A 13,688-nucleotide genomic window follows, 5' to 3' on the forward strand; every position below is an offset into this window, starting at 1 on the left:
TCTTGATAAAAAGAGAAAGAAATTGGATCCTAAAGCTGTCAAGAGTGTGTTCCTTGGTTATGCACAAGACTAGAAAGCTTACACGTGTTATGTACCATCTACACATGAGACATTGATTAACAGATATGTTTTTGATGAGCTAGCATCGTGATATGGTAATCCTGTTGCAGTGGCTACTGTTGGATCAACTAGCACTAGTAATGCTGAAAATACACCTACACTCCACTCTATCTCTCTCCCTCTCTTCCAACACTTCCTGCTCTCACATAGTTATAGTAGGGTGAATGCCTTTATAAACCATGTAAGATGGTGTGTGCATTTATTCATTGTAATATTCTAAAAGCTATAGCAACATATAGCTTTCTTTGATAATATTAGAATTTGTCACATACATAGGAATCATAGTATCAAAAGTTTTAAGTTCAATAGTAGAAATATTTGTCTACAATGCTTGTGAAAGGAGATGAAACAAATATCACACATGCAAATACGGTATTGTGTGAGGGTGCACATGATATATGTGTTTTCACAGACATGCCATGATCAAGTGTACAGATTAATTCTTGCTCATGCCATATGAATCTACACCCCATGCAACCCACCCTTAACAGGACATCTGCGAGCCAACCGTGTGAACCCAGCATTGCCTTGTCATCATAGAGCCTTTTAGAAGATATGCCATGTCATCACTTGCATTATCAATGATGTCATCATGGAACATTCTAGAAGATCTTTAGTTGCCCTCCAACGCCTATAAAAGGAGGGGCTCGTATAGTTCTCCTCAGTCTTGCCAATGCTAGTCTTGGGAACTCAAGGATTCGAGACCTCCAAGTAAGTAACTTCAAGTTCCAACTCTAGTTCTTGTCTAGTCATGGTATCTAGTCTTGTCTTGTCTTCTTGTTGTCTTGTCACCTTGTGATCTCATAGTATAAGATCTTGTCTAGTATTGTCTTGTATCTTGTTCATTCGAGGGAGATCTTGTAATTCTGATATCTTGTATCCATACCTATGATCCCGAGTTGTGGGATCCTTCTTATCATATTGAGTCCTGTTGTCTATATCTATGGTCTCGGGTTGTGGGATTTTCTGTATTTTGTTAAGTTACCATTATACCTTGTGCCCCTACGTGGGATTTGTTAGCAGTCATGTTTGTCATGCCTTGTCATCTCCTGCCTGTGAGCCTCAGTCTGAGTTAGACGAGGGCATTAGGAGCTCTGACATGTCTGTCATATGTTATGATGGGGGAGGCTAGTCACTCTTGACTGGCTGTCTTAGGATGTGTATTTCTTTTTGGCCTCTTTTAGTGGGCAGCCACTGGCTGCCCGGCCACTTTTTTTGTCATTGATGTGGGGCGCCCATTTTAGGGCATTTTTAGGGTTTGCGCCCATTTTAGGATTAGGGTTAGGGTTTGTCCTTTTGCCTATTTATAGACAACTCCCGTCCCCACTTGATCACTTGTCTTCTTGCAGATTCTGACACTCCTCCCCCGTGGTGGTGCTACCATCATCATCAGCCTGATCTAGTGCCCTCATTGACGCTGTGGGCTGCGTGTAGGGACTGATTAGTCTCCTTCCGCCTTCCTGTTTGTATTCAACATTCATTTCAATCAGTGCAGATTTCTCTTCCTTATTTTCTACTTTCTCTCTCTCTCTCCCTTCGTGTTCGTATTCCCTCTTCCGCAGCGCACTCTCACATGGTATCAGAGCCGAAGGAGAGTACACGGAGCTGAGATTTACGTAGGAGAACACCCACAAATTTGTGTTTGCTGCTGCCATCTCTTCCCCAACAGCCAAGGCGGCCCTTCCAAGAGGTCACCATCCTTACTTTTGTTGCAGGCGCCCCCTCTAGAGGCTGCCACGTGTCACCATCCTTGCGTTTGCTGCAGGCGCCCCCTCCAGAGGCTGCCACGTCATCACAAACCACTTCTTGTTTGCGTTTTCAGTTAGGGCACCCACTCCTACAGCTGGGCAACATTCCTCCAGTCTGCATTTTGCTGATCTGGCTGTCGTTCCATCTCCAGGCGACTCTTCTCCTGCTGGCGACCTACTCCCAGGCTGCATTTTGGTGCTGGCGGCTTCTGTCTTGGTGCTATTCATCAGACAACCTTGCGTTTTGCAGCTCCAGGTGTCTGTAGGCCTCCCTTGCCTGCATTTTGGTGATCGGTGACCATACTGCTGGTCATTATTTGGCATCGGCAAAGTTTTCTTTGGTGTTTTGCAAATTGGAAGATGTCTTCTTATCAATTTACGAGCTTTGATGACTCAGATGACGAGCTTTTGTCTCGACACTCATCTGAACGGAGGCGTGATTTCTATCATGAGGACCGTCGTCCGGAGTCTATTTCTCTTTCCCGTCCCCCTTCTATTCATGTATCTCGGCGAGCCCCTTCTAGTGGGCCGAAGATGCAGCCTTTGGTACCCCTGTATAGGTACCCGTACTTCCTCAGCTGCCCAAAGAGGACTGGTTGGATGGCTACAACTTTTCTCTATGGTCCTGCAAGGTGGAGTGTATCTTGGACTTCTTTGATCTTTGGGAGCTTGTTTTTGTTCCTATTCCCTAGCCTAAGTTGGATCCCGCAGATGGGACATCTATGGATCGTGCAGCCTTATGGGATCGGCTCAATTCTAGAGCTAGATCTTTCCTCTTTTTGAGTTTGCAGGATTCTGTCCTTGTTCATGTTCATAGGTTGAAGACTGCAGCAGACGTGTGGAGAAAGCTCGCGTCTCTCTATCAACAGAAGATGTTTGCCCACCGAATATCTCTCGAAAAGAAGTTGCGGATGCTCGCTATTGATGATAGTCCTTCCATGAAGGACCACATCAACAGATTACAGGATATGAGGGATGAGCTTGCATCCCTCGATCGGACGATATCTTCTGAAGACATGGCTATGATTCTTTTGACTCAGCTGCCATCGCCTCGGTTTGATGTCTTCTACACCAGCCTTCTTAATTCGAGGACCCATGCCAAGCTTCTATGGGAGGAGCTATCCCCACTTGTCTTGGAGCATGACGAGCGACTCAGAGAAGTCAGTGCTAGTGGATCCGACTCCACTAGAGCCTTTGTTTCAGGTTCGGGAGGACAGAAGAAGTAGAAGAAGTCAAAGGCTAAGAAGAAGGACAGTTCTTCAGGCTCTGACTCAGATTCAGAGAGACCGAAGTGCCCACACTGTGGAAAAGGGACACATCCTGAGGAGAAATGCTGGAAGAAGTACCCTCGCCTTCGTCCGGGAGCGAAAGGTGGATCTACATCGAAGCCTTCTTCTACCTCTACACTAGCTGTTACCCATGAGTCAATGTTCCTTCATATCCATGCTTTGGAGGAGGATCCTTCTTCCGTGGCTGCAATGTCTTCTGCGCAGCCTTGGTTAGTGGACAGTGGTGCTTCGAGTCATATGACTCCCCAAGGTGATTTGTTACAGGATCTCCATCTCTCAGAGGGTTCAGTCATTGTTGGTGACATTTTATCGGTGCCTATTAGTGGTGTTGGCACATTGCCTTTGTTTACCGACCGACCTTCGAGCTCCTTTTCACAGGCCCTACATGTTCCGAATTTGGGCCTTCCCCTCCTCTCAGTTTATGGCCTTACGAGGCTTGGCACACGAGCGATCTTCACCGAGCATGCCGTTGTTATTGAGGATTCTTTTATAGGAGCTGTCTTATCTACAGGTTGGCAGGAGAGCGGGCTTTACAGGCTCCATTCCCCTTCTTTGATGTAGGGTCCTCCGCGGCAGTCTATTGCTACACCTGTTCCTGCTTGTGCACCTTCTATTCCACAGGTTCCTTCCCATCCCCCACCTTCTCCTCCGGTGGTTCCCTCGTACCCCCCATCCCTTTTAGAGGGGGACGATCTTGGTGATGCGGCTATGAATTCCTTGGCCCCTAGTGTTTTAGAGGGGGATTCCCAGGATCGTGAGGAGCTCCTTCAGCGGCAGTCTACATCGACGGACTTCATCGACATTGGCATTACTCTTGCCACCCCAGGATCTATTTCTTCTTCGGCCTTCAGCCACATCCAGGATCTGAGAGGGGGTGTTAGCAGTCATGTTTGTCATGCCTTGTCATCTCCTGCCTGTGAGCCTCAGTCTGAGTCAGACGAGGACATTAGGAGCTCTGACATGTCTGTCATATGTTATGATGGGGGAGGCTAGTCACTCTTGACTGGCTGTCTTAGGATGTGTATTTCTTTTTTGCCTCTTTTAGTGGGCAGCCACCACTGGCTACCCGGCCACTTTTTTGGTCACTGATGTGGGGCGCCCATTTTAGGGCATTTTTAGGGTTTGCGCCCATTTTAGGGTTAGGGTTAGGGTTTGTCCTTTTGCCTATTTATAGGCAGCTCCCCTCCCCACTTGATCACTTGTCTTCTTGCAAATTCCAACACTCCTTCTCCCCCGTGGTGGCGCTGCCATCATCATCAGCCTGATATGGTGCCCTCACTGATGCTGTGGGTTGCGTGCAGGGACTGATCAGTCTCCTTCCGCCTTCCCATTTTAGGGCATTTTTAGGGTTTGCGCCCATTTTAGGGTTAGGGTTAGGGTTTGTCCTTTTGCCTATTTATAGGCAGCTCCCCTCCCCACTTGATCACTTGTCTTCTTGCAAATTCCAACACTCCTTCTCCCCCGTGGTGGCGCTGCCATCATCATCAGCCTGATATGGTGCCCTCACTGATGCTGTGGGTTGCGTGCAGGGACTGATCAGTCTCCTTCCGCCTTCCCGTTTGTATTCAGCATTCATTTCAGTTAGTGCAGATTTCTCTTCCTTATTTTCTGCTTTCTCTCTCTCTCCCCCTCCGTGTTCGTATTCCCTCCAAGACCAGGGATCAGTCCAAACTCAAGGGCCTTATAGTTTCATAAATCCCTCCAACATACCTTCCAACGAAACTCATACACAAACTCAAAAAAGCTACTTGAGTACTCCAGCAACAAAGTTTGACTCATCCCCCAACAAGTGCCATGGGACTGGTACTTAACTAGGAGGGGGGTAATGTTAACCCTCAAACAAACAAGGTGGAAAAGTGTGCCATTGTCATGTGGTGCATTGTGCGCATGCTAGTGGGATGGAGCTTAGGGTGACAGGTCTAACCATAGGCAGCTAACCATAGATGAGTGTTACCTCCCTAGGTATGTCTTGCCTCATAGGATTATCTTGAAATCATAATTCTTGTAACAAATCTTGCATCTAGTCTCGTCTCTTGATGAGTACATCTAGTCTTGTGCTCCCATAATATGTGCTTTGTCTTATGATTATACTTGGATAGTGAATATAGAGGATACAATGACCATGATTGTGGATGATTCTTTGCCTGAAGATATTGTAGATATAGAGGCAGTAGCAGATGTATTGCTTGAGGAGAATAGAAGCTTTGTCTAACGATGCGGTTACAAAGAGTTACTATCCACCCAGCCATCCCCTACACGAGTCCCCCCATGTAGGCTAGTCAATCAAGCATGATAAGCAACCAACTTGTAGTCAATCCTATTAAAGCAATCATAAGAGGAATTAATACGAGGAAGGCCAAGCCTTAGGGCTCTTATGTACCACTAAGTTGAGATCGCAATCACAAGTTTGAAGAAAAAACAAAAAGTAAAGTCATATGGTTTAATTGGCGAGGACTCATGAGTTAATCTCATAGACTACCATATATGAGGGAGGAGATGGGTTGTGTTGAACTTATTTCCACGTAAATTCAAGTTCTTAGCCTTTATAGAGCCAACGTTAGCATAGTTTAAATTCTAAGGGATGCTTCAATACACTCAATGGCTACAAGTCCTTCCTAAGGATGTTGAGGGAATTGAGACTACCTTTCTAGGACCCATGTGGAAACACAAGTTACCAATAGTGTAGTTGGTGAATTCCTAAGGACATTGAGGCAAGGGGGACTATTCTTCTAGGATGCATGTGGAAACACCAAGCTACTTGCAAATTGACTGCCGCATAACCTAATTCTTGTGTCCTAGTTGTCTGTATAGCCTTCCCTTGGTTGAGCCACCTCAGACTAGCTCCTAAGCAACCTCAATCATTGTGCCTCACCCTAAGGGATTGATAATCTTAAACCAACACCACACCATCCAACATTGATTCCATCCAACTCCATGCACTCTTGCAAGCCATTACACTGGCATCAAAGGGCCCATAAGAATTGTCACTCCATTACAAGGGCTTTCACACTCCACTGTACTGGGTCCCAAAAACACTCTTTGCGAGCCTATCACAATTGAGGATAATTGGGCACTTGCATTGCAATCTGCGGTGATAAGAGAGAAATTTGTTTCCTCCTTCATCATGAAGGTGAAATGATGCACCTACTTTAGTTGAGTTTGCATGACTTCGTTGAATAGCACCAACAACAAGCCTATCACTAAACTTGTTTTTCGTCCGAAAGAACCATTAGACCTTAGAATTGTCCCTACATGGGCGTCAACATATGTAGGATTACCCCAAACAATCTTGCTAGCATGTTTCCATGATCAACTACCATGCCCAAAGGTCCTCCACTAAAAAGTCTATTTACTAGAGCAAAATTGATGATGTTCAACAAAAGAAATGGTATGATGTTCCTAGCACTAGGCACCTCAAAATCCACAAACCATCCAATTTGTTAAGGGGTTATTCTATTAGGAAAACTTTGAAGTTACATAGAAACCAATGCTAAATAAATGAGGTAGTGTTTATGAAGGCTGGTCTACTTTCTTCAAAGGAGAAACTTGTTTCTATGTACTACTTGTGATAGTGATAGTATATTAAGTTGGCAAACTCATACTAACTAAATTCGTAGTAAAAGCTAAGAGCCATGTCAACATTTTGATTTGAGCCACATGTTCAATTGTTCTAGGCTTGGAAAAAGTCCAAAAGCGCAAACTTGAGATTGCTTGTATAACATGCAAGAAATAGTGTGAGGACCACTTGTGGTTGGATTGTCACTTATGTCAATCCAACAAGATCTCCAAGAAGAAGTTTGTCTAAAGACATCTAAATATGCCAAGATAGTGCATATTGGTAAGCATTTTAAGCTATATTTTGGCATTATAACTTATGGGAGTCACTTTGAAAGAAATTAGATTGAACTTATGAAGTTATTGCTCCTAGGATTATATCTAGAAAGATATGTAGACATATTTCCTTCTAAAGAGAGCATGAGATTGTGTTGGTATAAGGAACTCATCATTCTAGGTGTTATCAAAATTATGACTATTTGATCAAATGGAAGGGTAGACCGAAGGGGTTCACAACTTGTGAACTAGGTGGAAGTATAAAGTATCAATTTTCCCATTTCCTTACGAGGACATTGATGATCCTAAATGTGGGGGGGTGGTATATATGTGTTGCTTCCATGTGATAAGGAAGCCTAGAGCATAGTGTGTATTGACATATGGCGGAGGTCTGACCTAATGGCTACGTTGGACTAGGAGTTAAATGTAAGGGGTGAGGGTACCTAGTGTGGGTAGCCAGTGTGGCCACTCACTTATAAAGGGAGACACAAGCCTCATTATCCAGGGAGACCCCCCATGAGTATGAGTTGGTAGGTAGCACATATGGCTAGTGTAATACGAGGTCTCTTAAGGAGGCCTACTGGTATGGGACATTATGGCCTTATTGTGCATGCACTAGTCCTGAGGCATTAAACCTTTGTACAAGGATAGATTGGATGATGGCCATGGACAAGTAGTTTTTGTAACTTAGTTCTCCAAGGCTTTATGTAGGGTGGTTTTATGTTTGCCACCCCTTAAAAATGGTGATTGCACCACAATGACCATTAGGAGTCTTTGAATGTGGAGCCACTTTGGTCAGGGGACATGGGAGGTAATCTCTCCTATATTAAAGTATTACATGGGTGAATGTGGACCCACTTTGGTCAAGGAATATGGGAAGTAATCCCTCCTACATTAAAGCATTACATGGGTAAGAACTGAGTCTACCAATACATGTTGATGTCACATGGACACATCTTCCTTCTTGTTGTGACATTGTTTACTCCCCAAGCTGATCTTCTTCCTGAATCTTATGAGCTTACAACCGCACCTCTGAGCAAGACGATCAGAAGCAGGGAACCTCACAGAAACTTTTTGACATTGCATACCTGGTTCCTCCAGAAGTATGATGAACACAAGGGTCTTGAGAGAAGGTGCAGAAATCAACGAGGTACACCTACATGCGCCTACCATGCATTCTTGTATGGCGTCTCTGGCATGCCTATCCATAGGCACCATGCCTGTCTATAGGCACCCTAACATTTTGTTGTCTAGCTAAGCTTATGCCACGTTTGACCCATATTTCTTTCTTGCTCAGACAGTTTTGTCTTTGCATTTAACTTGTGTTAAGCGCATCCATGAAATACTTCTGAGTATGATACTTTTTGATATCCAATTCCTTTTTACATTATATTCAAAAAACTCGGAATCCTGTGAGAGATCAAGCAAGTAGGAATCCTGCTTGTCGATCACTAGAGCTATGAAGCCTGCCTGACACTAGAGAGTTTACCTTTGCTTAAAGTTTGCACATGGTTTGCAAGGGCACCTCTAATCGTTTCCAGATGTTGTTTTCCTAAATCGACAGGAGAAATCTATTAATTAACATTTCTAGGTGCTGTTACAGTATTGCACCGAGTCCTTTCCAGACAGAGGTAGATCTTGAAGTGTATAATCCGTGGTGGTGCTACTGCAGGAGAGGATGTGCTTGAGGAGGGAGATTGAGCAGCTTCAACTGGAGGAAAGGTCCTCTTCTGATGTTTAGACAGAGACATTCAGAGTATACTGCTCATTGTAAATCTGGGCGTTCATCTCTACTGTTTTTGGTTGCTTTCATTTTTTAGAAGAGTGAAGGGAGACGTGCAGCAGCTAAGTCTTCTATCACTTGACCAACTGAAGCGACTTGAAGAGGACCTATCTACAGCTTTGAGGAATATCCAGCATCGAAAGGCATGTTTTCTCATTTGTATGTTAAGGACAATAAATATCAGAGTCTAAAAACTGGTTGATTTACCTTTTGGATCTTTGGTTCTTTAGGATGAAATGAACTTAGAACGCGTAGAGCTCTTGAGTCAACAGGTATGCACTAAGAACTTCCCAAAATTGTTAAGCTGCAGTTACAGAGTTCAGATTATCGTTTTCTTGATTTTGCACATGTTTGTTGCAGGAGAAAGAGCTTCAAAAAGAAAATGACAGCCTTAGAGAATTGGTTGGTCTCAAAACATGAGCCATCTTTGTTGTTACATTCTTTTCATAGATGTTTTTGATGATGTAACCTGTGTGTGCGCGCGAGCGCATGTGCACACACGTGTGTGCACTGTGCGTGACTGTGCACGTGCGCATGTGTGTGTGTGTGTCTGTGTGTGCCCTTAAACGAGAAGTCAAATAAGATCTGAACCACTTGCTTTAAACTTGTCCCAAATGACCAGGACAGAATGGCATTGTCAGCCAAGGAATGTCATAGTGTGAGTTAGTGAATGGAATCCTGCCTTGAAAAGGCAATGGTAGTGGCCTTGTTTCTCATAATGGACAAGGCATTTGCATACGCAAGGCTCCTTGGTCTCCGTTCTTATATTAGGCATCTTTGACAGCCTATCGTCCCATGTCTCTCTGGACATTTCCCTTTCTAAATTGAGAGCTGGTGGATGCGGGCATGCGCACGCGAGAGGGAGAGATTAACATTTGCTGAGGCCAAAAATGACTATGCAATGATAATCATCCTTAGACATCAAAGTGTGACATGCTAAATGATGATAAGTGACATAGTGTGTGAAACAAAGAAATATAAAGTGTTGCAGAATACAATGTCCATATAGGGATACAACAAGAAGATGGGGTGGATGTTTGGAGAAATACATGACCAGCTCTGTCATTGAATAATGTTACACTGATGACTAGCTCCATCTAGTCAAGATTGGTGGGTATAGTATGTCATACATCCCTGACAAGATAGAGTGTGGTTAGCATCTGGATTGATCCCTCATCTCTAGTAGGTACTCCTTGTGTTTGGTGTGCTGCTCTGATCTCATCAGCCCTCTGGCCTGTCACGCCTCTCCATGTATATGTAGTGTGTGTAGTCACTATCTAGGAACAATCATTGAGCTGTGACCATCTACTCCCCCCTGTACAGGGTGCTTGCCTAGAGCAGTGATGTGTGGTGCCTTTGAATAATGTGGCCTATCTAGCTTGGACTGTACTGTAGGCCCTTCACTTGCAAATGTAGTGCTTCTCACTCTCCACCTCCTTTTGTCATAGTTTGTAGAATCTAGATCCTCTCAGCCCTAGGGACATGGGGTACTCTCCTTTTCTCAATCTCAAGCTGATGAGAGATGTTTGAGCAGTTGACCAATGGCTATTCACATCTCATTCAGCATGTATATGTCTAGGTGTCCAGGTCTTTCAATGAAACCATCTGTCTTAGCCCTCATAATGTGGTCCTCGTAGTATGACATCTTTGGGGGAAGGGATTGCTAGGTGAGATCCACGTACGTTGTATATAGCTAGGTAGAGATCTTGTTGCATGACTAGGTCCCTCTCAATGTGAGAGGTGTATGGAGGGGAAGTCGGTCATTCTTGAAAGGGGGGGAGATGGTCCATGTCAATCCCAGATCCTATGCAGTCTATTTGTGTTTATCCCATGTACTTTGTGTATTAAGGTGGTGGTATGGAAGAGGGCCTCCATCATCATGGGGGTCACAACAAACTCTACTCTAATGATTTCATGTGGTATTGATAGTTTGCTGTGGATCATCTGTGAGAGCACAATGATTTGTGGTCTCTTAACCTTTGTCCATAGGTATATAGCTAAGCCAGGGGTCCAAACAGGTGCTCTATACATCATGGTTGGTGGGATTGATGTGACATAAACCGTGTGTGGGGCTTGTGGAAGTGTGCTTGATGGCACTTTCTATTCAGCATGGCTAATGCTGAATATCTTTGTGTAAGTTGATCTCTAGGACCTAGGTGCTTGTGCCATGGTGAATCTCCGAGTGGATGTAGTAAATGTGACCCCCAAGTAGACATATGAGTCTATGGCCATCGCCTATCCGACTCCTAGGGTGAAGATTCATCTCCTTTGTACTAAGGCTGATGTGTGGAAGATTAGGATCTTGGTTTTTTCAAGATTTAACTGTTCATCCTTGATATGTTTAGAAGTTGTGTAGGGCATGGAGATCAATAAAATATCACCAATATAAAGTATAATAGAGACCAATGTACTTGCAACTTGCTATGTCCACCCCATCCTCTCCTCGTGTGATGTCGTACTCTATCTTGTCAATGTAGAGTCCAAGACTCCAAAGAGTATAGGTGAGAGAAGGCATCCCTGCTTCATGTCAATGGTGTTGGAGACCACATTCGAGAGTCCTTCTCGGTATGTGACTTGGTCTACCACCTCTCCTACAATGCATAGATGCCCCAAGTTATGTTTGATGGGATTCCAAGTGTTTGCAAACTTTATAGTAGTTAATCTTGTGGAACTCTATCAAAGGTCTTGCACAAATCCACAAAGCAATAGTAGAGTCTCTTCTTCCTTACTTTCACTTGCTCGATCATGTCTCTTAAGAGTGAAGATGTATTTGAGTGTAGAGAACCCCCATGAAAATCCAACTTGTCCTATAGCTCTTAGTCTCCCTTTCTTTGCATAGGTGCTTAGCTTTGCCTCTATTATTGCTCCATATATCTTGGCCAAAGTGTGGCCCACCATGATGGTCATATACTTAGTTGGACATAGGGGGTCTCTACTATCTAGACTTGTGGATAGGCACAATGGTATGCATGGTCCACTTGCTTGGGAAGTGTGACATTAATGTGACATTAAAAGTGATATTTAATGTCACGTTAAGGTCATAAATATGGAATGTGACATTTAATGTGACATTAAGGTAAATCTAGGGGAACATGCACGAGAATGACCGTCCGGGCTCTTGGGCGCCCGAACGGGGTTAAGGGGAGCCTAGAGAGTAAGAGAGTCCAAGAATAGTAGGACTCCAGATAAGTGGACGGCTGGCAAAGGAATACGAGTGAGAGGTGCCAGCACTTATCTAGGCGTGGTTGGGAGGAGAAGAATCACTCGTGCTCAGGATTTTTTTTATCATCGTTTTCCCTCTGTCTTCCCGAAGCCATCCATCATTGGTATCAGAGCTTATGGTTCAACGGCCAGATCAGTCGTTCGCCAGGTCGTCAGTCGTCCGCCAGGTCGTCAGTCCTTCGCAAGGTCGCGTGTCACTCGTCATTAATGAGTACTGGCCGAAAAGAGACGCCGTGAAAGCGTGACGGGCCATGAAGAAAAAAAAAATGAAACGTGCCACGTCACGTAAAAAGTGACACGTTAAGGGCAGAAGGAACGTTCAGACGAAACGACCAGGCGTGGGGTCGCGAGGACCAGGCGTGGGGTTGCGAGGAAACGTGACATGACTGGAGTAGACGGAGGCGAAATGTGAAACGTGACACGATTGTTGTCACGACTGCTGTGAGATGGACATGACACGACTGTTGTCACGACTGCTGTGAGAGGGACAGAAGAATGTCGTACACGACTGAAGTCAGGAAATTGAATTTCCAGCATGACTGCTTTACTGCTCTAATCTGGGAAGATAAAATTTGTTCATTACTCTTCGGGCTTCTTTCCAAACCAGCAACCACCGCTTGCCATTAAAATCAGGGAAATACTTTACTTTGTATGCAAATTTCTTATTTTTTCTTTCCAATTCCAGTGTATTAATGGCAGAAAAGGTAATGGAAAGCTCTAGTTCTGGGGACCAACCTATGGTAGATCCCCATGAACCAGAAATACAAGAAGAACAATGGGAAGAATTTTTTGCTACGCGAGAGCAATTCGATGATCTTACTGCTCGTGTGCAAACTCAGGGGTTCAAATGGAATTTTTAACTCAAACACTTACTGAAATAAAATCTCAATTAACTTTATTGTTGGAAAGAGATAAAAATAAGATAGAAATCTCAGATGTCCCATCTTCATCGAAAGATTTAGATGTGACTATGCGAGATCCTAAGAAACCCCAACCTTATCATAAATTGAGGGATAATTCAGTTTTAAAGGATATGAAACCACCTCAATTTTACGGGGAGGAAAAAGATAGGAATAAAGACACAATCTTTAATTTCCTCCAAAAATGGAAAGATTTACATAAATTAAAAAATACCCCACCACATCTCCAAGCACTGGAGGCTAGTTTAACTTTGGGGCCCAAAGCATATAAGTGGTGGCGAACTTTAAAGGAGGCGAATAAACTACCTGAAACCTGGGCTCAATTTGAATCTGTCTTTTTGAAAGAATTTCTTCCTGAAAATGAAATGGAAAGAAATTGGGAAGATTGGGATTATGTCAGACAAAAGGGAAGACCCCTGCTGACATATCTGGAGGAATATCGTGAGATAATCCTCAAACTGGAAGGAATAGATGGATTCCAAAAAACAAGAGGATTCATTAGGGGACTAGATAAAGCCTGTAAAAAGGAAGTAAAACGGAGTTTACCTAAGACGCTGGAAGAGGCAATTAAATTTGCATTAATTTATGAAGATAGTATGCGTCCAGGTACACTTACTAGTCTCACTGATACGGAGCCCAAGTCTAAGGAATTGGAAACCTCAAAATTTGTGGGCAAATTTAAAAGGAAAATGCCATTTTTTAAGGGTAAAAAACAACCTTTTGAAAAGAAACCATATATGAGGCCAAAGTTAAGTCCTGATGACTTTGATAAGGC

At 43.8% G+C, this 13,688-nt stretch overlaps 1 protein-coding gene across 4 annotated transcripts in view; it reads left to right on the top strand.

Annotated features, from left to right (window-relative positions):
* Positions 1 to 13,688, top strand: part of LOC148040662 (MADS-box transcription factor 23-like) — a 79,846-nt gene that overhangs the window by 38,232 nt on the left and 27,926 nt on the right. For 2 of the 4 annotated variants that reach the window (XM_087660700.1, XM_087660673.1), the window contains exons 3-6: positions 8,661 to 8,710; positions 8,809 to 8,914; positions 9,002 to 9,043; positions 9,132 to 9,173. In XM_087660700.1, coding sequence (XP_087516826.1) covers positions 8,661 to 8,710; positions 8,809 to 8,914; positions 9,002 to 9,043; positions 9,132 to 9,173 — 240 coding nt within the window. The remainder of the gene's footprint in view (positions 1 to 8,660; positions 8,711 to 8,808; positions 8,915 to 9,001; positions 9,044 to 9,131; positions 9,174 to 13,688) is intronic. The other 2 variants (XM_087660682.1, XM_087660690.1) reach the window with 2 other exon arrangements.

Source organism: Lygodium microphyllum, chromosome 2 (genome assembly GCF_053477565.2).
Source record: "Lygodium microphyllum isolate KBCC chromosome 2, Lygodium_microphyllum_v1.1.10, whole genome shotgun sequence".
Taxonomy (NCBI): domain Eukaryota; kingdom Viridiplantae; phylum Streptophyta; class Polypodiopsida; order Schizaeales; family Lygodiaceae; genus Lygodium; species Lygodium microphyllum.